A 24,992-nucleotide genomic window follows, 5' to 3' on the forward strand; every position below is an offset into this window, starting at 1 on the left:
GCACCCACGGCATATGGAGGGTCCCTGGCTAATGGTTGAATGGGAGCCGCATCTGCCAGCCTACACCACAGCCACAGCAATGCTGGATCTGAACCACATCTGCAACATACACCACAGCTCACAGCAATGCCAGATCCTTAACCCACTGAGCGAGGCCAGGGATCGAACCCGCATCCTCATGGATACTAGTTGGGTTTGTTACTGCTGAGCCACAATGGGAACTCCAGGAGAAGTTCTTATTTTATATTCTCTCTGACACTGATCCTTCTGGAGCCTAGTGGAAATGGTATATTTTTTAATCTCACTCCTTCTCCTTCCCCCAGCAAGAACCTGGGGCTGCACTGCCTGGATTTGGCATGTTCCAGAGAGAATAGCTCACAGGCCTCCCAGAGCCTCCACTCAAGAGGCTGGAGAACTTTGCAGAATATGTCCACTTAAAGACAAACCATAGTCGCCACTGGCCATGATGCCTACATGGCACCTATATTCCCACAGAGCAGTGAACTATCTCCTGGTTTTTCCTGAGCCCCTTCTCTCAACAGCATCTGTAGATTTAGTTCTGCTGAAGGCTATGAAGAGCACTGGACCTTTTTCCATAAATAAATCCATGGCTCACTTTTTTTGGACACGCCCATGGCATGTAGAAGTTCCCAGGCCAGAGATCGAACCCAAGCCACAGCAGGGACAATCCAAGACCCTTAACTGCTGGGCCACCAGGGAACCTCCCTAAAGCTCACCTTTCCAGATCTACCCCGGTGTGGCCTCAGCCTGCCTCACCTCCTGCTCTTCATCACACAGGCCCATGAGCATGTCTGCTGATCCTGGTCTCAGCTGCAGAGGGACAGCAGGATACCTCCGCTTTCTCTATCTTCCCCACCCCCTCGCTCTTCTTTCCCTGAGCCCCTGGCAGCTCACCATATTATTTGTGCTATTCATTTGATATTTCTTCATTATAAGTCATTCCCCAGTTTACTTCACTGTGTTCCCAGAAACCATATTATAAAATGGAATACATTTTCCCAAGGAATTTTGTGTTTCAGGATTTGATGTCTAACCAGGACTTTATAGCAAAGGAATAAATGTGACCAATCATGTCGGAGTGACAATAACCTTTTTTAAAAAGTAGCTTTTAAAACTCAGTAAGTAGGGAGTTCCCATCATGGCGCAGTGGTTAACGAATCCGACTAGGAACCATGAGGTTTCGAGTTCGGTCCCTGCCCTTGCTCAGTGGGTTAACGATCCGGCGTTGCCGTGAGCTGCGGTGTAGGTCGCAGACGCGGCTCGGATCCCGCGTTGCTGTGGCTCTGGCGTGGGCTGGTGGCTACAGCTCCGATTCAACCCCTAGCCTGGGAACCTCCATATGCCGCGGGAGCGGCCCAAGAAATAGCTAAAAAGACAAAAAAAAACCCACCTCAGTAAGTAAAATGGTAAAATGAAGCTCTAAGCCCTATAAATTAACGATGATGTACTAGGCGCTTTCGTTCATTAGGGCACCAGAAAGTGTATGTATGTGGTCCCACATTAATCCGAAACACAGGAATCAGGCTACTTGGTTTCTTGCCCAAATAATACCACCCTATAGCTGTTGTCCTTAAACACATCTCATGGTGCTTCAATTTTCTTTTCTTTTTTCCCCTTTTTTTTTTTTTGTCTTTTTAGGGCCGTGCCTGTGGCATATGGAGGTTCCCAGGCTAGGTGTCTAATCAGAACTGTAGCCGCTGCCCTACGCCACAGCCACAGAAACACAGGATCCAAGCTGTGTCTGCAATCTACACCACAGCTCATGGCAATGCCAGATCCTTAACCCACTGAGCAAGGCCCTAGATTGAACCCGAAATCTCGTGGTTCCTAGTCAGAGTCGTTAACCACTGAGCCATGACGGGAACACCAGTGCTTCAGTTTTCTAGTCAATAATGTGAGGAATTGCTCAGGTGACCCGTTAGGTCTCTTCCATATGTGATCCTATTTTTGTTTTGTTGTTTTTGGGGTTTTTTTTATGGCTGCACCCATGGCATATGGAAGTTCCCTCAGGCCAGGTATTGAATCCGAGCCACAGCTGAGACCTATGCTATAGCTGCAGCAACACGTGATTCTTTAACGCACTGTGCCGGGCTGGGAATCAAACCCACACCTCTGCAGTGACCCGAGCTGCTGTAGTTGGATTCTTAACCCACGGTCCCACAGTGGACATGTGTAGTCTCTCCACCTACCTTCTTACCACACAGAAGGGCTCTTCGGAAATGACTTGAATGAGTGTATGTATACTGTGCTAAGAGATTTCATTGGCTTTTAAAAGGTCTTCTTTGGTCTTTGCAATAATATTCTCTGTAATGAGCAGAGGCATTCAAAATTACCATCCTAGCGCTCTATTAATGTAACCAGGTCAATACCTTTTTGGTGACGGTGATGTTATGTATTTCCCCCCCACCATAAACGTTTTTACATGTACCAATTCATTCTCTATGTCCTCCTGAATGTTCTCATCTCCTCAGTTCATTCCAGGCTCTAATTACTGACATGCATTCCTTTTTTACAGTTCAGGATTCCCCCCTCTCTTCCTATAACTGTATTTTCAAATTGTCCCCCGTCTTCAGGGTCCAGCTGCCATAAGCATCTCAGTGAAATTGTTCATGATGCAGAGTCCTGCCCAGATTCCTTTGCTCTGCTAGTTCCCTTCATCCCCTCCTTGCATCTCTCTTAAGGCCCTTGTGGTTTTGTACTTTGAGTTATGGATTCAGCTTCCAACCCTCCTTAAATAGCTCCCATGCTCCAGGCACTGTGAGAGGTCCGTGCCTTCGGGAGTGAACAGGAGAAGCAAGCCTCCTCCCCTCGTGGAGCTGACCTTCCAGTGGGATCTTGGTGTTTTGCTTATTTATATTCATGCCCCGGCTCCCCTGCTGGAGTGTGAATCTCTTAAGAGCTCAGAAGAGGTCTGCACACAGGTCCCTCATGAGCCTTCCCCACCTGGAGGTTTAAGGTACGGAACTGTTGGTTATGTAGCTGGAGGTGAAAGCAGCATCACTTGGGGAGGCAGGTTTTGTGAATCACTTTCATTCAAAGAAATAGAAGCAAATAAAGAAATAGTAAGAAGCAGGAAGGAAAGAAGAGGATGCGGAGTTCCCGGAGTGGCGCAGCAGAAACGAATCCAACTAGGAACCATGAAGCTGTGGGTTCGATCCCTGGCCTTGTTCAGTGGGTTAAGGATCCAGCGTTGCCATGAGCTGTAGTGTAGGTCATAGTCGTGGCTCAGATCTGGCATTGCTGTGGCTGTGGTGTAGGCTGGCGGCTACAGCTCCAATTCAACCCCTAGCCTGAGAACCTCCATATGTCATGGATGCGGCCCTAAAAAGACAAAAAAAAAAAAAAAGAAAAAGAAGAAGGGGGCTAACAATACTTGATATTTTAATAAAATGTTATAAAGAGCAGTGATCTAGTTGTTGGAAGCATTAAACAGGAGTTTCGGAGTATCTGTCCAGAAGTAAGAATGGATAAAGGCTTTGAAAAGCTAAGTTGAATATTGCCAAGTTGGAGCTGCAGGCATATAGCGTCAAACCACAAAAAAGGAGAGAAGGGAAAAGGAAGACTAAACCTTCTTGAATCACTGTTGGGTACATCCGCCCAAACTAATTCCTGTAACGGGAACTTTTTTTTGGCTTGCCGTTCGTTGTGAATATTGAAACTCTGCAAAGTAAAATGATTGCTCATAGTCACACATGACAAGAGTCAGGATATGAAATCCCTGTCTCAGTCTGCTTGAGCCAAAACAAAATGCTGAAGATTGGGTAAATTAAACAACAGAAATTTATTTCTCATCATTCTAGGGGCTGGAAGTCCAAGGTCAGGGTGCTACATGGTTGGGTGGCAGTGAGGGTCTCCTCCTGGCCAGCAGACGGCCACCTTCTTGCCGTGTCCTCGTGTGGCTTTTCCTTGGTGTAGGGCAAGCTCCCAGGTGTCTCCTGTTAGAAGGATACTAACCCACCAGTCCCAGGCCCTGCCTTCATGACCCGACTGCCTCCCAAAAGTCCCAGCTCCAAATACTATCATGTTAGAGCTTAGAGCTTCAACACTTGAATTTTGAATGCAAACCTTCAGTCCATAACGATCTCCTTGATTTAAATTTCTTTTGGAGTTCCGGTCGTGTCGTGGCTCAGTGGTTAATGAATCCGACTAGGAACCATGAGGTTGTGGGTTCGATCCCTGGCCTTGCTCAGTGGGTTCAGGATCCGGGCGTTGCCGTGAGCTGTGGTGTAGGTCACAGACACGCCTCGGATCCCGAGTTACTGTGGCTGTGGTGTAGGCTGGTGGCTACAGCTCCGATTCGACCCCTAGCCTGGGACCCTCCGTATGCTGCAGGTGTGTGGCCCTAAAAAGAAAAAAAAAGAAGGAAGGAAAGAAAGAAGGAAGGAGGGAGGGAGAGAAGGAAGGGAGGGAGGGAGGAAGGAAGGGAAGCTGAGTCAGGAGTGGCGATCGTCTCTGTGTTTTCCCTTCAGGGCCCCACAGCGATGCACATCCAGCTGATAATGGAACGGCTGCTGAGAAGGATTAACCGGACCGTCATTGGGATGAGCCGACAGTCTCCCCACATTGTGAGTGTCACCCAGGGGACCGTGCGGCCACCACTGCTTCTCACTGTCCCATCCCACCTGCCCATCAGGCGCCTCTGGGAACTGGTGTCATGAGGTCAAATTCACATAGGCCCCGCCCATCCCAATTTCTAGTCTGCACTGCATGCTGAGTGACACAGCCTCCTTGGGAAATGAGTGTCTCGAACTTTACAGCCTCCCCAGATGGGTGATCCTTTGTTGTAACTGTAAGTAAATCTCATGCTCATTTTCTCCTGAGGAAAAATGATCCAACAGGGTGGTAGGGGAGGCACATGGGGAAGAGTTTTGAAGGACCTCATCAGCGCTCAGTGTGTGTGTCCATTCTTGAGGAGTCTTGTCAATATGGAAATTTAAACAAAAGCTCCTTGCAATACATTAAAGCAGAGACCCACTGAGATACACAGGCACCCTAGGTAGACTGAGAACTCGGGACCCATTCGACCTAATTCTCTTTGAATATTTGCTTAATATTTTATTTAAAGGAAATATGAGCATTTGCGAGCAGAAAATGAGGCGTTTAGCTGACCGCATTCAGCATTTCATTTATTATTTCAAGCAATGTAATTATAATTCTTAATGTATACATGCTGTGGCCAGATCCACCTTCATTAAAATGGGAACAATAATGGCTCCAATACTTCCACCCAGTGTGATGATAATAGTAGATACTGCTATTAGCTAGTGGTATGTATGTGTGTGTGTGTTTGCCAGAAACTATTTTAAGTATTTTCTCTCTCATTGGAAGCTCACATCAAGCTCCATTTTTCAAATGAGGAAACATGCAGAAAGCTCCACAAGGTTTCACAACCACCAGGCGGTTAAGGTGGGCTTTGGCCCCAGGCGGCGAGCCTGGGTGCGGAACCCAGCAGGCTGTCAGCTGTGCCCAGCCCCCAACAGCCCACCAAGCTATGTGTCCAGCTGTGCACTGTAGTCACCATGAGAGGCATCCTGATAAATTCAGTTCTCTCCTCTGCATCCTATTTTCTCTGATCCTCAATGTTCTTCTAGATTGCTACCTACCATCCAGCCCTTTTGGTTCAAAGAAGAAACTTTTAAGGAACTGGGGATTGGCATGCTTTTAGAAATGCCGTTGTTCAGGAGTTCCTGTCCTGGCTCAGTGGTTAATGAACCCGACTAGCACCCATGAGGATGAGGGTTCGATCCCTGGCCTTGCTCAGTGGGTTAAGGATCCAGCATTGCCATGAGCTGTGGTGTAGGTTGCAGATGCAGCTTGGATCTGGCGTTGCTGTGACTGTGGCGTAGGCCAGTGGCTACAGCTCTGATTGGATCCCTGGCCTGGGAACCTCCATATGTGATGGAGGAGTAGGACATGGAGCTCACCTTCTCCCACAAACACATCCAAAAAAAAAAAAGCAAACAAAAAAACTACATGTAGAAACACCAGTGTTGCTCCAGACTCTTATTCTCCATCTCTTATGTCTCTTAATTGTCAAATAAAAAGTGAGATTGAGCAGAGGTAACTGTGGAAAGGCCAAGTTGTATCATCATTAAAATGAAGCATCTTGTGCTTGTGATACTAAAAACTACAATTCGATGACACAGAAGAACTATCCCACATTGCCCTAGTAAATAAAAACTATTTATTCAACAAATATGTATTAAGCAATTGCTGTAAGCCAGGCACTATTGTAGACACTAGAACAGAAAATAAGACAGACAAAAATCAGCACTTTAGAGAAGCTTACATTCTAGCAATAACAATAACGAAAAATAAATGACATTGTATTAAAAGGACATCAGTGCTACAGAAAAGAACATGAGTGGGATGAGAGGAGTCAGGTAGAAGAGTAACACACTGAAGTAAGGTGATTAAGAATGGCTTTTTCAGAGTTCCTGTTGTGGCACAGCGGAAACGAATCCAACTAGAAACCATGAGGTTTTGGGTTCAATCACTGGCCTCACTCAGTGGGTTAAGGATCCGGCATTGCCATGAGCTGTGGTGTAGGTCACAGATGCAACTCGGATGTGGCATTGTTGTGGCTGTGCGTAGGCTGACAGGTGCAGCTCTGATTCGACCCCTAGCCTGGGAACCTCCATATGCCATGAGTGTGGCCCTCAAAAGACAAAAAAAAACAAAAACAAAAACAAAAAAAGGAATGGTTTTTTCCCCCGAGAAGGTAGAATTTGAACAAAGCCTTGAGGAAGGCGAGGGAGTGAGGCTTGCGGATATGTGGAGATGGGCCTTCCAGGCAGAGGGAACAGCCAGAGCAGAAACCCTAGGGTGTAAACCCTCCCTTGTAAGATTCACATATGAGTGATAGAACTGATCCAAATAAGAATATAGAGGAGTGATTACACGTCAAATGCTGTCTTTCTGCTAGATTACCCCTCAAGGGGATCCAGAACATGCTCTATTTAATACAAGATATAGATCATGTAATAAAGATATAGACCCTACTGCTAAGCCATTTCTGCCATGTATTTAAAAACAGAGAGAGAAAAGCAGATTGATAACTGTTTAGGAAACAATACATTGGCTTGTATCTGTCACTTACTATACTATCTTAATTTAAATTTACCCATTTAGTTTCTTTTAGGGGTGAAATCATCTACTGTCTCCCTTAAGTTGACTCAGAAACCTTGGCTCAGTATGTCTGAAGGGACACGTAAGGATCTGAATGTAAAACTGGCAGTATCTCTGTCATGTTTCTGCTAAAATAAGATGATGAGAGTGGACATGGCTGAGATACCTGGAGTGACAGAAATCCCCAGAGAAGCAAAGTAGGAATGCTTGAGAGAGATAAACACAGAAGGGAAGGCATACAAAGAGACGAAGACACCGTCACACAGAGTCATACATGCAATTTATGCAATGTATATGTATATGCATATATAATATATACCTATATTAACTGGTATAATATATGTAAGATGTGTACATATATGCTAATATAATGTATAATTTATAGATATATTAAGCTATATATTAACATATTCTATAACATTAATATATAATACATAAATATATTGAGCTATATATCATATAATATATAATTAACCTATATCTGAATATATATTAATAAATGTATGTTATTACATAAAATATATTAAGCTATATAATATATAGTTATCCAACTATATTAAAATATATAAATAAATATATATATTGTTATACATAATATATTAAGCTATATATATCTCTATTCTGGATATTTAAGAATAGTTACATATTGGAGGATTCATTAATAAAATATATCAATTCATTAAAAGGAAAAAGTCTCTCTCCATAGATGCCAAAATACATCTGACAGATGTAACATCTATTCCAAATTAAGAATACAAGGAAATGTTTTTAACGTATAGTCACTGGGCAACATATTACATGATAGTCATAAAAAGGAGAATTAGGATGTTAAATCTCAACATTCTTGTTTAGCATTTTTGTATAAGTTCCAGCCAATGTAATAAGAGAAACAAAAAATACACTGAGTATAAATATTGGAAAATTAATTACCATAATTGTCATTGTTTTTAGCTGAAAAGACTACCATATATAAGAAATCCAAGAGAGTTAACTGAAATATTAGTAAAAATAATGAACAGTTTATTTAACCAGTTTCAAAATAAACAATATCCTATGGCCTTTCTGTGTAATAGCAGTAGCTATTTAGAAATTGTGAAAGAATTTACTCACAAAGGTAGGAGAGTAAAGTAAATATATAGGATATACGTAACTGAATAGTTAAATAGAAGTTATATGGAGGACTTGCTCATTAGCTTTAAAAACATTATAATGTTACTATTATTTTTTTTTCTTTTTTCTTTTTTTTTTTGTCTTTTTGCCATTTCTTGGGCCACTCCCGCGGCATATGGAGGTTCCCAGGCTAGGAGTTCAATCGGAGCTGTAGTCGCCAGCCTATGCCAGAGCCACAGCAACACCAGATCCGAGCTGAATCTGTGACCTACACCACAGCTCACAGCAATGCCGGATTCTTAACCCACTGAGCAAGGCCAGGGATCGAACCCGAAACCTCATGGTTCCTAGTCATATTCGTTAACCACTGAGCCATGACGGGAACTCCAGTATAATGCTACTATTATTGACATAGTATGTACTCATGAATAAAATACATATATCAGTAGAACAGAACAAGTAGACATTTATTTATTTATTGTCTTTTTGCCTTATCTAGGGCCACTCCTGCGGCACCTGGAGATTCCCAGGCTAGGGGTTTAATTGGAGCTGTAGCCACTGGCCTACGCCAGAGCCACGGCAACGCCGAATCCTTAACCCACTAAGCAAGGCCAGGGATTAAACCCACAGCCTCATGGTTCTTAGTCGGATTCGTTGACCACTGTGCCACGACGGGAACTCCAGAACAGGTAGACTTTAAAAGACTTTAGGGAGTTCCTGTTGAGGCACAGCGGAAATGAATCCAACTAGGAACCATGAGGTTGCGGGTTCAATCCTGGCCTTGATCAGTTAGGTTAACGATCCGGCGTTGCCGTGAGCTGTGGTGTAGGTTGCAGATGTGGCTCAGATCTGGTGTTGCTGTGACTGTGGTGTAGGCTGGCAGCTGTAGCTCCAATTCAACTCCTAGCCTGGGAACCTCCATATGCCACAGATGCGGCCCTAAAAAGACAAAAGACTAAAATAAAATAAACTGAAAATAAAAGGAGCCTTTAGAACATAGGAAAATTTTTTTACCTTTCCATAGGGAAAGTGAAGATGTTTAATGTTATTTGGAAAATACATGAACAGTTATAGAAAAAGTTTGACTCTTATTTCATTTCATGCTGTGTCCACAAAATAAATTTCAGATAGAATGAAGGGTTAAATGTTAAAAATTAAATTGTAAGCACCTAGAAGAAAATATAAATGAGCATACACTTTTTTTCCTTTTGTTTTGTTTTTTTTCTTTTTAGGGCTGCATCCATGGTGTATGGAAGTTCCCAGGCTAGAGGTCAACTTGGAACTGTAGCTGGCGGTAAAAATTATTTGTAAAATTTGTAATAAGTGTGACGTTCCCATCGTGGCTCAGTGGTTAACGAATCCGACTAGGGACCATGAGGTTGCAGGTTCAATCCCTGGCCTTGCTCAGTGGGTTAAGGATCTGGCGTTGCCATGAGCTGTGGTGTTGGTGGCAGACACGGCTCGGATCCTGCATTGCTGTGGCTCTGGCGTAGGCCGGTGGTTACAGCTCTGATTAGACCCCTAGCCTGGGAACCTTCATATACCACGGGTGCGGCCCTCAAAAGACGAAAAAAAAAAAAGAGCAGAGAGTGTAAGCGTACATCAAAATGAAAAAAATAAATGGCCATATGGATAACAAACATGGATAAAATGTGTCATTCAGAACAAAGGGAGTTCATATTAACCAAAAATGAGATTAAATAAAACTCCAGGGGCCTGGAGAAACAAATAGTGTTAGGTACTAGTGGGTAGTACAAACTACATGGCAATAATATATCAAAGCTTTAGTACAAAAAACTTACATTGCTTTATAGTTCGAAAAATTAACTTTTTTCAACAAAAGAGATGAAGGCATTCATTCAGAGAGAGATGTACGTGGATAGTCTTTCACTGCTTTTGTGTTTAGGGAGTTATTCTTTCCCTCCCAAGAACAGCTGTATTTTCATCTCCTCTATGCCAAATTCATTGAAATTTGTGTTGTTTTCATAAATATATGAATACAGATGGATACTACCCTCGGTAGCTCGCTGGCTAGGAAATTAAGTTTATGATCCCAGTGTGGTTGGATTAGGGGGAAGCAACTTGCATATGTAACTCCTGACCTCCGAAAGAAACGATGGTATTCATCAGCCACCCAATACGTTGTCACACCAGGTCTACAGTTACACGGCGTAACCTACTGGGAATACATGCTAAAGGGTCTGAGAGCTGGAGAAAGGACACTGAAGTCATCCAGCAGGGAGCTCTCCTTTCCTACCCTCTCCCTCGCTCCTCCACTCTCAGTTTTGCTACCTCTCTTTGTCTTCTTTGCTTTCCTCCAAGCACAGATTTATGTCAATGGTCTAAAAAATTCAGACATTTCTCTGTGGATGTCTCTGCTACGCCTCTGTCTTATCAAGCAACTCCAAGTCTATGAGTTATTATAGCTTAACTAGTCACCTCACTGAGATCGTAGGCTCAGTATCCCCTCCCCTGTGGGCTTTCAGCAATCGTAGCTGTTTACAGGGTGAGCGAAGCTCTCCACACTCCCTAACTCGAACCTGGAAGGAGCTTGTTTGAGCAGAAGCAGCAAAGCTCTGCCTTTGGACCTTGAGAATGCAATGTGTTGCCAGCGTGGTGAGGTCCCTGTGTGGTTGATTGAATGGGGAAAAACCAATAGGCGTCTGTTGGTGATCTGAGGAGGTGCATTTGTGTTTTCTCTCTCCTTCCAGGGGAGTTTTGTTGCCTGCATGATTGCCATCCTGCGGCAGATGGACGACAGCCACTACAGCCACTATATCAGCACTTTCAAAACCAGACAAGACATCATCGTAAGTTGTCTTCATTGGGTCCTGGTGACTTTAAGACTTCTTATATTAGGTGAGACAAAATGACCAAACCCCAGCATCATGGAGTTCAGGGTTCTCCTCCCACCCACCTCCAGTGCCTTGTGGCTTTCCATGGTGATTCCAAAAGGGAGAGGGTTGATTCTTACTTTCTCTGCAATAGGATTTGCATAATACCAGGAGATCCTCAGGCAGGCAGTCACCTGAGTCTCTTGGATTTAGAGAAAGCCCGTATTTAGAAACATTTGGGAGGCTTTTTTTGCTCTAAGAGGACTCTCGATTTCAGGGACAGTCGTAACTCAGGCCATGGCAAGGATTTTAGGAGGCAGAGGTGTGGACGGTCTTCTGGGATGTGGTTGATGTCACCATTTTCAGTACTTCCCGGAAAGGGAAATTAAAAAGGTAACTCCTTGCCCCATGTAACATTTATAGGTTATCATCTGTTGAAAACCCTCCATTCTCTTTTGTTTTAATAAAGAAAACTGTTCTCATAGTTCCTATTAACCAGACAGCTGAAGGTGACCTAAGGGGCTGAGTTAGGCCTCCACCTGCTTCCCCAGGATCCTCCTCTTCAGGGAATTGTTAATGGCTGTTCAGCATCCCTGAAAGTATCATCCTGTCTGACGAAGCAGTGGGTTGGACATGGAGATGGATTAATTGTCCGGGGTCTTGCTGCACCCGTCTTTGCTTTGGGTAACTTCCCATCCTACGTGCAGGCGCCCATCTTCTTGAAGCTCTCCATTTTCTCCTTTCTGCCTATATTATTCTGATAGCCACGTGGCCAGCACACCCACAGATATCCAGTTCCTTCCCTGCCAGTTGCCCTCCTTCCTGTGAGGTCTGTGTTTTGGAAAAACACACAAGGAATTGCAGAGAACGTACCATTTATTATTATTCGTTGTCGTTGATCCAGTGGTGCTCTCTCAGAATGCTATATTGGACCACGCGAATTCATCGGCAGTAGGCCATGCTCTGGCGGGCAGGGTGGTACGGGAACCCACAGCCATATGCAGCTGTGCTTGGGTGAGAGAATTAGGAACAGGGGAGAGGTGGGGAGAATTGGAGGCTGAGAGAGGGTAGCAGTGTTTTTCCTCCACAAGCAGATGGTGTAGTGGGTTTAAGAACACAAGCTTTTGAATACCTGGATCTGAGTTTGAATTCTGGCTATTCTGCTTTCCTCTGCAATATTTTGGGCAAGCTGTTTCACCTCAGGAAGCCTCAGTGGCTCCATCTATAAGATGCTACTTACCTGGGGTGGGAAATAGGGGGTGTGTGTTAATGTGAGTATTGATGAATGGTCATATGAAAAATGCCTCGTTTTGTGCCTGGCGTGTGTTAATACTTATGAGAACCAATTGTTTATAATAATAATAATATAATTATATATAATATGTTATTATACTCTTATTACCAGGTAAGATAAAATTAATATAAAAATAGTGACTTTTTTCAAATTTCCTCTGAAAGCAGGTAGATTAAAGAAAATTGTACTAAATTCAAACTCTTGGAGTTCACTCATGGTGCAGCGGGTTAAAGATCTAGCATTGTCACTGCTGTGGTACAGGTTGGATCCCTGGCCCAGGAACTTCCCCATGCCACAGGCGGAGCAAAAAAAAAAAAATTAACATCATAACAATTTGGCTCCATTAAGTAGGCAAAAAAACCAAACAAACACAAAAAACAGGTTTAAACGTCTCTTTTCCAGAACAATGCTGAGCTCTTCGTCCTGTATCATCTAATTAAAAGAGGATTATTGTTCCCATGAGGGAACTCTGGTCATCAGTGGCAGAACTGCAGGGCACAGCTAGGCCTTTCAACCTCCAGTAGACTGGTCTTTCTCTCCTGCTGCTGCTTTCGGAACAAATCCCTTGAAAGACTTTGGGAAGTGGTTAGATAAGAAGAGGCCTGAGGATATCTGTGAACTAACTACCTTTATTAGGCCGTCACTGTTGACAGTTCCTGGGGAGCACCAAGAAATGAGTAGAGTCAGCATCAGAAGCAGATAACCAGCATCTACATCCTTGCTTCGCAAACCATGAACTCCGGTTGATTTGAAGGAAAAAGTTGATAGTTAATAAATAATGGAGCACGTCAAATGTATGATTGAAAAATTGAAAGACTTGTGAACTGTTCTTGGTGGAAGATAGAAAGCTTGACTCTCTGTTGAACCAGAAGGAAGGTTTCAGAGAGAGCATAGACGGAGCGGGAATTGCTCCCGTTCCTCTGCTCTTTGGCATGCAGAGTGCACTGGTTAACCAGCATGACCAGTGTCTCAGAGGAATATTGTTAGAAATAGAACCCAGGGCCTCCCAAGCACCGTGTTCTTTCTATACTTGGTGTCATTAGTAAGCTAGAACTGCACGGTTTAGTGCCAGAGAAATTGCGCTGAATTTTCATTTCAGGAATCCAAGTGGAAAATGTCTAAATTTAACCAATAAATTACGAAGCACTCTGAACTTTTTAGCTTTAAAACTTTTTAGTGCAGTTGTTCTGTTTCTGAATTACTTTTTCCTTCTAGCCCCCTTTCACATAGAAGAGCTCTTTTTCCTGTACTCGGCTTTGTTATTTGTTATTACAGCTATCATGATCCACTGATAGATTTTCTTTTTAAGGACTATTTAAGATACTTCTCCCAGGCTGCACAGGGTACCATTCCTGGAATAGGAAGAGTCATGACTCTGCTGCTTATTTATAGCATTTGTGTTCTGTTCTAACAATAATAAAGGAGAAGTGGACTCAGATTTATTAGAACTATCAGTTTTCTCAGACTCAGATACAGAGAACGAAGTGGTGGTTGCCAGAGGGAAGGAGGATGGAGAGACAGAGGAAAGAGGTGAAGAGTTTAAGAGAGCCTAACTTCCAGCTGTAAAGTAAATAAGCCCCAGGAATGTAATGTACACATAGGGAATCGAGTCAGTAATATTGTAACAACTTTATATGATGACAGATGGTAACTGGGTTTAACTGTGGTGATCATTTCATAATGTATAAAGCTATTGAATCACCATGTTGTATACCTGAAACTAACATGCTATTTCATCTTAATTGTAATTTGTTTTTTAAAAGGCAAAGTTTTTCTTTAAAGTATCCGTTTTCTTAGGTGGTTGGTGGATTCATTTGAAGTGCCGTAGATCTATTGACAATATTTGGCAGCTGAGGACTGTAAAGATATTATGACTTTAAACTTGGGATCCAGAACCCCATGGTCTCTTCCCAACTTGTCTGCTTCTTAGTTCTAATAGCCAAAGCCAGCCATTTAGTTTTTCACAGTCTCAGTTGTATCATTTTATAAATGTGGACAGTGTTTTCATCCTGTCTTCCTTATCAGATTATATGATATAAAAGTCAAGTCATATGATAGCAGTAAGAATGCCCTGTTATCCGTAAAAACCTTACTCAAAAGACAGGCTGTCATCATGGGGCTGGGGACATCGTGTGTTTGTGGTTTCACGTCCATGTGCTGGGGGAAAGGAAGGCTTAAGAAGTATAACCCAGTTTTCCCTCAACAGTTCCTCCTTTGTTTTCTACAGGACTTCCTCATGGAAACTTTTATCATGTTTAAGGATCTAATTGGAAAGAATGTTTATGCCAAAGACTGGATGGTCATGAATATGATGCAGAGCAGGTGAGACCAACCATCACAGGGCCTGATGCATGCAAACCCTTGAGTCTCTAGCCTTCTGACCCTTGCGAAGCATTGTTAAATCTCTTTGCCTCAAGTCCAACCTCTGTAAAATAAGATTCCTCTCGCTTCCCTGCTCTTGATTTATATACTCATGTTCTTTTTTTATTTTTAAATTATTTTTTATTTTTTAAAATTTTATTGGAGTATAGTTAACGTACAATGTTGTGTCAGTTTCCTATGTACAGCAAAGTGAATCAGTTATACATACACATATATTTTTCAGATTCTTTTCCCATACAGATTATTGCAGAATATTGAGTAGATTTCCCTGTGCTAGACAGTAGGTCCTTGTTAGTTAGGTATTTTATATATAGTAGTGTGTATTAATCCCAGCTTCCTAATTTATCACTCCCCCACCTTTCCCCTTTGGTAACTATAAGTTTGGTTTTGAAATCTGTGAGCCTGTTTTTGTTTTGTAAATAAGTTCTTTGGTATCATTTTTATTAGATTCCACATGTAAATGATGTAATAGGATACTCGTCTTTGTATGACTTGCTTCACTTTGTATGACAATCTCTGGATCCATCCATGTTTCCGCAGATGGAATTATTTCATTCTTTTTTATGGCTGAGTAATATTCCACTGTATATGTGCACCACGCCTTCTTTATCCATTCCTCTGTCAATGGACCCTTAGGTTACTTCCATGTCTTGGTGTGCTTGTGTTCCTGATTTCACACAGGCTACTGCAGGCTTTCTTCTCTTCTCTCTGCTATAACCGCTTCATTGCTCTCTTGTTGATCATCTGTGTCAGTTCTGCAAGGCGTCTTTCAGTGGCTCCATATGGCCTTGGTCATCCTGACACTCAAGGCCTCTGCAGCCTGGCTCACCCTGCTTTTCTGGCCTTTTCTCCCACTCTTTCCCTCTGTATATAATGTGCCTTCCCACCAGACTGGCCTCTTCCAGTCCCTGAACATGTTCAGTGACTCCCCTCATGCTGCTGCTGATTCCACTTGCAGTGCCTGCCCCATCATCTCTGGCCATCAATATGCCACCCATTCCTTAAGGTCCTTCTCAGATGCCATCTCCAAAGGAAGCCTTTCTGACCTGGGTGCCATCTTCTCTCCTTTTGATTTCCCATGATTCTTTGATTCCCCCTTTCAGAATTTTCCATATTCTTTGTTGGGTCATGGTCTGATTTACAGGTTGCAAATGAACCCCACCAAGTTGTGGACTTCTTAAGACGAGGAACTATCTCTTTGAAGGCAAAACCTAAGCCAGTGCTTTGCAGTTCCTGGTCCATGACAAAGACTCGTTGAAAGAAAGTGAAATGAACTGAATACAGATATTGTATTAGAAGAGATTCAGGATTTTTAAAGAGCTAAATAAAGCCAATCATTAGGATAAGCATTATTATTAACTCTATGTGGTCCTCATACCTGATTAGAAAAACCCTTCCCAGCTGTGTACAGATTAGAGAAACAATTGCATCCAAAGTCATAGGCTTTAAGGAGTTCCCGTCATGGCGCAGTGGTTAACAAATCTGACTGGGAGCCATGAGGTTGCGGGTTCTATCCCTGGCCTTGCTCAGTGGGTTGAGGATGCGGCATTGCCATGAGCTGTGGTGTAGGTTGAAGACACGGCTCGGATCCCGCGTTGCTGTGGCTAACCTGGGAATCTCCATATGCCACAGGAGCGGCCCTAGAAAAGGCAAAAAGACACACACACACACACACACCAAAAAGAAAAAAAAAAAAAGAAAGAAAGAAAGAAAAACAACCAAAGTCATAGGCTTTAAAACACAGACATCACAATGGAGCAAAAAGAGTCCAGGTCTGAGGCTTAAGAACCCCAGTTCTCAGTGTACCTTCAACTGGATAAATTGTGATGCAGCCTTGAGAGGTGCTAATAGTTCTAGAAACTGACTTTCAGTGACCTTCTCTGTAGACTGTGCTATTGTTGGTCTCTAAGGACCTTGATAGATCTAAAGGTCTTAGGTTGCCAAGTCCTGGGTTCGTTGGCTTTGGTTTTTAACAAAGAAGGAAAATGTTTCAAAGAGCATGATGTTGTCTTCTTTATCAGTGTGTTTTTCCTCCCCCAGAGTTTTCCTCCGTGCCATAAACCAGTTTGCTGAGGTTCTCACAAAATTCTTCATGGATCAGGCAAGCTTTGAACTTCAGGTAAGCACGCAGCTCACCTACAAGTTCCTTGAGTTCTCAGCCAAAGCAAGACAACAGTTTCACTTGAGGAAACAGTGCCTCAGACTTTATTATAACACAAAAGCATAGATACACACATGCTATTGCAAGTAGGCACACGATGCCTTACCAATGGTTTAGTGTCTAAGAAGCCGTTTGTACACATACCTGTTTGAAAGTCCAAAGTAACTGCAACACAGATGACCACTAGCTCCATCGTCATTCATTCATTCATCCCACAAATACTAGAAAGCACAAGGGCACTATTCTGGGCCCTGGTGAAGGCAGGCAAGGTCCTGCTTCCACTTCAGCATACATCGTGTTGGTGATATGCTTTTGCCATGTGTGTATCTTTGGAACTTTTGTTTATTTGGCTGCACCTGTGGCATATGAAAGTTCCCAGGCCAGAAATTGAATCCAATCCACAGCTATGACCTTTGCCACATCTGGCAACACCAGATCCTTAACCTCCTGCACCACAGTAGGAACTCCTGTATCTTTGGAACTTTTAAAGTGAAGAGTCACAGCAGAGGAGGTTATATATACATATTGCATATGCATATGCACCTTATATGTGTGTGTATGTAATGTGTGTGTTTATATATGGATGTGTGTATTTATCAAAATGGTGCATATATAGATTTATGTATATGTCATACCCATATACATACATATACATACATGTCATGCATGTACACATATGCAATGCATATATGTGCCACATATATACACACATATACCTATATGCCAAATGGTATACACGCACATATACATATGCCAAAATGGAATTGAGCTGTACAGTTCTTTAGTAACCTGTTAATCTACTTTATTCACTTTTTCTATGATTTTTCAATAATAATAAATATTTTCCAACTGTTTAAATGGCTGAATACAGTCCATTGTATGACTGGATCATGATTTATTTAAGCAAATTCTTATGAACAGTTTTTTTCTGGCACTTTGAGGGCCTCCCTTGTTTCAAATATTTTTTAAAAAAATACCCATTTTTATTTTGCCTGGAGAAAGTCCTAAAGTATTTACTGATTCAAAAGTTTGGCAGAACATTAGGACTTTGGATACATTTTGCCAAACTACTATAAAAAGGTACACTTCTTGGCAGCAATTTTCCTTTATCCCAAGAGTAAAGACATATAATACTTTGGATTTTTTTTAAAAAAGCTTGATATTAATCAAGTATTAAAACTTTCAGGGCTGAATAATTGAAACACAAGAAAGAAAAAGAAGTCTAGTGGGTTTGATTTTGTTTTTCTTTTCCTTAATTTCTGGCGAGTGAATTTCTACCATGTGGCACTGTTTCATTATGACCCTTATTAATGTCATTTTCCATTTCTTTTCACCCACACAATTAATTTTAAACAGCTCTGGAACAATTACTTCCATTTGGCAGTAGCATTTCTCACCCATGAGTCCCTTCAGCTTGAAACCTTCTCACAAGCCAAGCGCAACAAAATTGTGAAAAAGTAAGTGTCCTCTTAAACTTGCTTATGAGTGGGAAGGCAATTCTTTCATTTCTACTTAGGGCAGGATTTTTGATAACCTAGAAACTGCTGTTCATTGGCTACCCATGTCATTAGTGAGATAGGTCTTAATCTCTTTTCAGGGCCCCCTTCATCTTCCTGTCAACCATTGCATTTTATAGAATGCAGAGAGGCATTGAGATCAGCCAGTCCTCCAAGAACAGCTGCCATCTGCTGGCACCTTATCCAAATTGCAGGCATAGTGTCTCATTCTCACTCATGCTTCACAAAGCAGACTCCTTTGGCACCACTGATCTAACTCTCAGGCTCAGTTACTTCAGCAGAGAAGCCAAGACTTGCATATCACCTAAAAATTCTATCCAAATTCCTGGCTTAAAATTTAAAATGGACCTGTGTGCACGAGTGATGAGAGATTTAAGGCAGATTTTTCATTGCCTTCACTTAGTTCTATTTCAGATTTCATTAAGATCCTGGAAACTCAAAGGCTATGTAGTTAAAAAGAACTTGAGAAATTTAGCATTTAAAGGCTGTGGAATTTTAGTTCTGTTCCAGTGCTGGCATGCCTAGGATTCTCAGCTAGTTATTTCGCATCCCTCCAACTCTTCCCTAAAACACTAAGATTGGTGGCTAAGAGATTGAAATTTAGTGACTGCACTTTCAAAGATAAAAGTAAAACCTCTTGTGTAGATTCCCCTGTGGGATGAGTATCAAGAGATATTTGATTTTTAAAATGGATATCTTAATCTTATTCTTTAGAGTATCTTAAATGACATAACTTCATTCAAGGATTGATTTGATTTTAGTTAAATTGCCATAAGTAAAATGAGTTGACATCAAGTCTGATAAAATAGCTAGTTAGGATTAATGATTCTCATTTTGGTCCTTTGGCCGAAGTGTGACTATAAGTACAATACGTGTGAAAATATATATGCATATGGGCCATGATAAACCTTAGGAAGTAAAAACATTTACATTAAGGTTAGTGGGATGTGAATGAATTTTTTTCAAAACTTCTCTTATTTTCAATGAAAGCATTGAGAGTACTATTAATAAGCAATATTTTATCATTTGTTGTGCATTATATGCTAGACATGGACCATATCCGCTTGTAAAATGTTCATAGGAAAATTAGGTTAGGTACTTTTGTTAAAATGGAATAGTAAGACAAATTTTTTGAAATGAGATTTTTATACTGGCTTCTGAAGCCATGTCCAAAGCAGGCATATGAAAGAAATATTTTCTACAGTAGTAGCTTGAGCAGAGAATGTTGAACCATGCTGGCAGGATGGGTCAGAGGTCCATATCTGAATTCCCCAGGAACATTTGCAATACCTACTTTTGACCCATCCTGTTTCCATTTTCCAAGCCGCCAGCCTCTGACATCGTGTACGGTGTGGGGAGCCCCAGGCATTTGGATTCTTTAAGAGCTTTCCAGGTGACTCTGATTAACCTGCACCCTAGAACCACTGTCTAGATCAATATTTCTCTACTTTTTCTCCCCTCTGTGGTCAACTCCCATAAGGAACCTTTTTAGAAAATGTTTTTCTAATAACACGCTCCCATGAAATGTTAACATCACAGGTATACCATATATCTGTTTTATACCAAGTGTATGTCTGTACTTTATATATAAAAACAGGAAGTTTTTTCTTAGCCCCCTTGGCCCAGTTTTCACACATTTGGGGACACCGTCAGCTCCATTGAGAATGGATGTTTGGCGCTTCCCCATGGGAGTGCTTTGAGGGTCATGCTGGTGTGGATAAGAGTTGCTCAGGTATAAATACATAAAGGCAGTGTGTTTGTTAGACATCGGCCACGTACCATGTAAGACATACCTCATCCATCTTCCTTTGCTTGAGTGTCTGTTATGTTTTATTTCTTTGCTTAAGAGCAACCAGAGTATTTCTCACTCTTCTCCCTTCCGTAAGGTTGTCCATCTCATCTTCTCCGTGATTTCCCGCATTTAACCTGGGTCCTCCTCCTGCTGTGAAAGCGTCTCTACCTCTGTGTAGCTGTTTTTTGGGGGGCCTGTTGAGGTAGTAACGACATCTCTTAATCTGATTTTGCCTCAAAACGTAACTTAATTGTGACCTAGAGGGACACAGGCTATTTTTACTCCCCTCATCATTGTGTTATGTATACTCGTGTTCACAGCAAATCTTTCTCCTGGTTTATGATCTTCTTCCTAGATATGGGGACATGAGAAAGGAAATCGGCTTTAGGATCCGGGACATGTGGTATAACCTGGGTGAGTGTATAACCCACACGACTCCTGTGAGACACGGACCTCACCATGAATTCTTTCCACTTTAGTAAATTCCAAGAACCCAGAGGTTTATTTGTCTGTGTATCTGGAGGTGCAAGTTGACTTGTGGGTCTTGTATGACATCCACATATCAAAATATAGCATTTAGTCACTCACTTTTTTCTTTATATATATATATATATATTTTTTTTCTTTCTTTCTTTCTGTTTATGGCCACACCTGTGCAAATTCCCAGACTAGGGTTAAATAGGAGCTGTAGCTGCCAGCCTACACCACAGCCACAGCAATGGCAACGTGGGATCTGAACCACATCTGCAGCCTAGGTCACAGCTTGCAGCAATGCTAGATCTGAACCTGCATCCTCATGGACACTATGTCGGGTTCTTAACCTGCTGAACCACAGGGGGAACTCCTATCTTAATTAATTAATTTATTTATTTGAGGGGCTGCAGATGCAGCATGTGGAAGTTCCCAGGCTAGGGGTCGAATCAGAACTACAGCTGCTGGCCTACACCACAGCCACAGCAATGCCAGATCTGAGCTGCATTTGCAGCCTACACCATAGGTCTCAGCAACACAGGACCCTTATAACCCGATGAGCAGGGCCAGGGATGGAATCTGCGTCTTCATAGATACTAGTTGGGTTCGTTTCAACTGCACCACAACAGGAACTGTCTTTCTATTTCTGACTAACTTTGCTTAGTATGATCATCTCTAGGTATCCATGTTGCTGCAAATGGCTTAATTTCATTCTTTTTATGGCTAAGTAGTATTCCATTGTGTGTGTGCGTGTGGTGTGTGTTGACACACACCACATCTTTTTTGCCGATTCATCTGTCAGTGGACATTTTGGCTGTTCCCATGTCTTGTCTACTGTAAATAGTGCTGCTTTGAACATAGGAGTGCATGTATGTCTTTAAATTATGGTTTTGTCTGGGTATATGCCCAGGAGGGGGATTACTGGATCATATGGCAACTCTCTTTTTCATGTTTCCATACTGTTTTCCATAGTGGCTGCACCAATTTCCATTCTCTCCAGGAGTAGTCACTTCTGAGTTGAGTTAAACTTTGTCTTTTCTAATGGGCCCTGTGGAGGTTGATCATAACGCTTAACGTCTCGTGAGTTTTTTACTCTTCATAACCTCACTTACTTTCATTTCAGGTCCCCACAAAATCAAATTCATCCCGTCCATGGTGGGTCCCATTCTGGAGGTCACACTGACCCCTGAAGTAGAGCTCCGGAAAGCCACCATCCCCATTTTCTTTGATATGATGCAGTGTGAGTTCAATTTCAGTGGAAATGGCAATTTCCATATGGTAAGAAGTGGTGGGCCTGTAATTTTACTAATGCGTGTCGAGTCAACTCATATTTATTTTCTTTCCATAGAGAAGCAGGAGCTTAAATAAGGCAAATCAAAGTTTACCTAAAAACTTCTTTTACATTTTACTTTGTGAAGCAATTGGACATAGAATCAGATACTCCACCAAGGCTCTAGAAACAGTCTTTCTGCTGCATGTGTTTCCAAAAGCACTCTTACCTCTGGATAATTAAAGTTTGACTTCATGCATTTTATTGTGATTTTTTTGTTTTGTAGCTTTTTAGGGCCGCACCCGCGGCATATGGAGGTTCCCAGACTAGGAGTTAAATTGGAGTTGTACCCACTGGCCTAAGACACAGCCACAGCAACACAGAATCTGAGCCAGGTCTGCAGCCTACACCACAGCTCACGGATACCTAACCAACTGAGCAAGGCCAGGGATCGAACCTGTGTCCTCATGGATGCTAGTCAGACTTGTTAACCACTGAGCCACAACGGGAACTCCGACTTCATGCATTTTAAGCCCATCTCTTGCAAATATTGCAGTGGATGGAGCTTATGATGCAGCAATCTCTAGTTTTTGTTTCTGTTTCTTTTTTTTTTTTCCTCACTAGGTTATTGATAAAAAGTGTCTCGTTTTGAGACCTTAGTTTGCCTGATATATTTCTCCCATGCTTCAATTTCTTTATCTCTGCAGCATATTAATATTGAAAGGAAGGTTTGCAGCCATGAAGAGCTCTAGACTTCGACAAGAACCAAAAATAAAATGGAAAATTCGAATCATTAAGTTATTTTTATATGCCTGGTTGGGATAGGAAAATAAAGTTTGGGGTAATTTTTTTTCTATAAATATAAAGCAAAGGAGAGAGTAACATGAGGCTGCTTTAGAAAGTGTTGCTAGGGCCTTGGTGCACTATTCGTGGATGATATGTGAGTTGGAAATAGTTCACAATTCGGTAAAGGGGTTGGGCCAAATCTAGAAAGGTTGGCTGGATGTCTTTCACGTCCTCTTCCAAGAATGTGGCATTCTCCCATGAAATTCTGACTCTGCTTTCAGTTTGAGAATGAGTTGATCACAAAGCTGGACCAAGAGGTTGAAGGGGGCAGAGGAGATGAACAATACAAGGTCCTTCTGGAAAAACTGTGAGTATTTCTGAAACAGAACTTCACGTTGGTGCATTATTTAGTGATGGAGAAAAACAGGCTTCTGCTACCCTTACAGACCAATCGAGTAGGCTCAGCATCACCACGGTCACCACCACGAATGGTTCTCGGTGGGGTCCAGGGAGTTTACACCAGCCACTGCTGACATTTGTTTATCTGATGTGAGACAAATGTCCATGTTTTCTGAGCGAGCTCGTCCCTCGAGAACAGAGCATATGGAGGAGAGGGGGAGATGGACAGAGTGGTGGCATTCTGCCCAGTGTTCGAATTGCTGAACTTGAAGGAAAGTGTTAACACCTCTAAATACGGCTTCAAAGCAGTCATTTAAAGAAGAAGGGAAAAACAGCTCAAGGTCCACTTTACATTTAAAAATGCCTTGTGCCAGGAGATCCCACTATGGCTCAGTGGTAACAAACCCAACTAGTTTTCAATGAGGACTTGGGTTCGATCCCTGGCCCCACTCAGTGGGTTAAGGATCCGGTGTTGCTGTGAGCTGTGGAGTAGGTTGCAGATGTGGCTTGGATCTGGTGTTGCTGTGGCTGTGATGTAGACCGGCAGCTGCAGCTCTGATCCAATGCCTAGCCTGGGAACTTCCATAAGCTGTACCTGCAGCCCTTAAAAAAAACCCAAAAACCTAAAAATAACAATAAAAATACATTATGCCTGTAACGGACATCTGAGAACACCAGGTACATCTGCCTCCAGCCGGGTGGTCCTTTACACTCTCTCCCCACCACCTGCCCCCAAGCCAATGCATTCATTCCCTTCCTGGCTCATGATATCCCCGCTTCTCCCCAGCACCCTCTGGCCTTCTTACTCTCCTTTGCGCTTATGGAATTTCAATATAAAAAGAGTGGTTAAAAACACTTAGATGTTAGAGATTACGCTTCAAATCCCATTTTCTGCACATACTAGGGTTTTGACTTTGGACAGATAATGTAACCCATCCAGTGCCTCTCTTTTTTCTCTCATCTGCAATAATAGAATCTATATTTTGAAGAGAATTCAATGAGATGATGCATTAACATAGTGTCTGTTACAAAGCCCAGGCTGGACAAATGTGGGCTGCTCTGATGTCTGTTACTGTTGTTATCTGTAAAGCCCCCCATCATCCTGGGTTGTAACTACTCTAGAATGCTCCTTTCTTGTGTTCCCTGAACTTTTATGATACTGGCCAACTGTGTCCCCTGTTGATTGGGTATGTGTCCAGGTCCTTCTGGGATTTACCTGCTTTGTGAGGGGGTGGGCACTAGACTAAGCTGGAGGACAGGGGCACTCCCAGCTCTGTTTTTCTTTTTACGAAGATTTTTTTTATGGAACCAACACACTGGGTCCTCAGAAATGGAACTGATGATTTGTCTATATTTTAAGGGACTGGAAGTCTTCCTAATTGTTTATGGTGTATGAGAAGACCGTTTGTTGACTTTTTCATCCTTAGGTCTGCCTGTATGAGCATCAAACCTTTCAGTCGGTCACTTCCGCAGTCCTGATCTCATACAGGAATTAAGTGCAGAAGTTATGCACACATACAAACACACACATGTACAAGTGATAAAACAACACTTTCGTTATTTTGTCTTCTTTTTTTTAAATTTATTTTTAGGGCCACACCCGTGGTCTATGGGAGTTCCCAGGCTAGGGGTCAAATGGGAGCTACAGCTGCTGGCCTACACCACAGCTGTAGCAACGTGAGATCCAAGCCACACCCACGACCTACACCACAACTCAGTGATGCCGGATCCTCAACACACTGAGCGAGGCCAAGGATTGAACCTGTGTCCTTATAGATACTAGTTGGGTTTGTTACCGCTGAGGCATGATGGAAATTCCCAAAATGA

At 42.4% G+C, this 24,992-nt stretch overlaps 1 protein-coding gene across 2 annotated transcripts in view; it reads left to right on the top strand.

The window, feature by feature from the left end:
* DOCK5 (dedicator of cytokinesis 5) overlaps positions 1 to 24,992 on the top strand; it is a 238,966-nt gene that overhangs the window by 165,024 nt on the left and 48,950 nt on the right. For both annotated transcript variants that reach the window (XM_084997723.1, XM_084997722.1), the window contains exons 27-34: positions 4,491 to 4,586; positions 10,971 to 11,069; positions 14,615 to 14,709; positions 16,810 to 16,888; positions 18,287 to 18,387; positions 20,595 to 20,653; positions 21,834 to 21,988; positions 23,048 to 23,133. In XM_084997723.1, coding sequence (XP_084853849.1) covers positions 4,491 to 4,586; positions 10,971 to 11,069; positions 14,615 to 14,709; positions 16,810 to 16,888; positions 18,287 to 18,387; positions 20,595 to 20,653; positions 21,834 to 21,988; positions 23,048 to 23,133 — 770 coding nt within the window. The remainder of the gene's footprint in view (positions 1 to 4,490; positions 4,587 to 10,970; positions 11,070 to 14,614; positions 14,710 to 16,809; positions 16,889 to 18,286; positions 18,388 to 20,594; positions 20,654 to 21,833; positions 21,989 to 23,047; positions 23,134 to 24,992) is intronic.

This window comes from Sus scrofa, chromosome 14 (assembly GCF_054392235.1).
Source record: "Sus scrofa isolate SSC_HxYL_T2T_F1_AM1 chromosome 14, Sscrofa_HxYL_maternal_Yorkshire_Landrace_v2.0, whole genome shotgun sequence".
Classification (NCBI taxonomy): Eukaryota; Metazoa; Chordata; class Mammalia; order Artiodactyla; family Suidae; genus Sus; species Sus scrofa.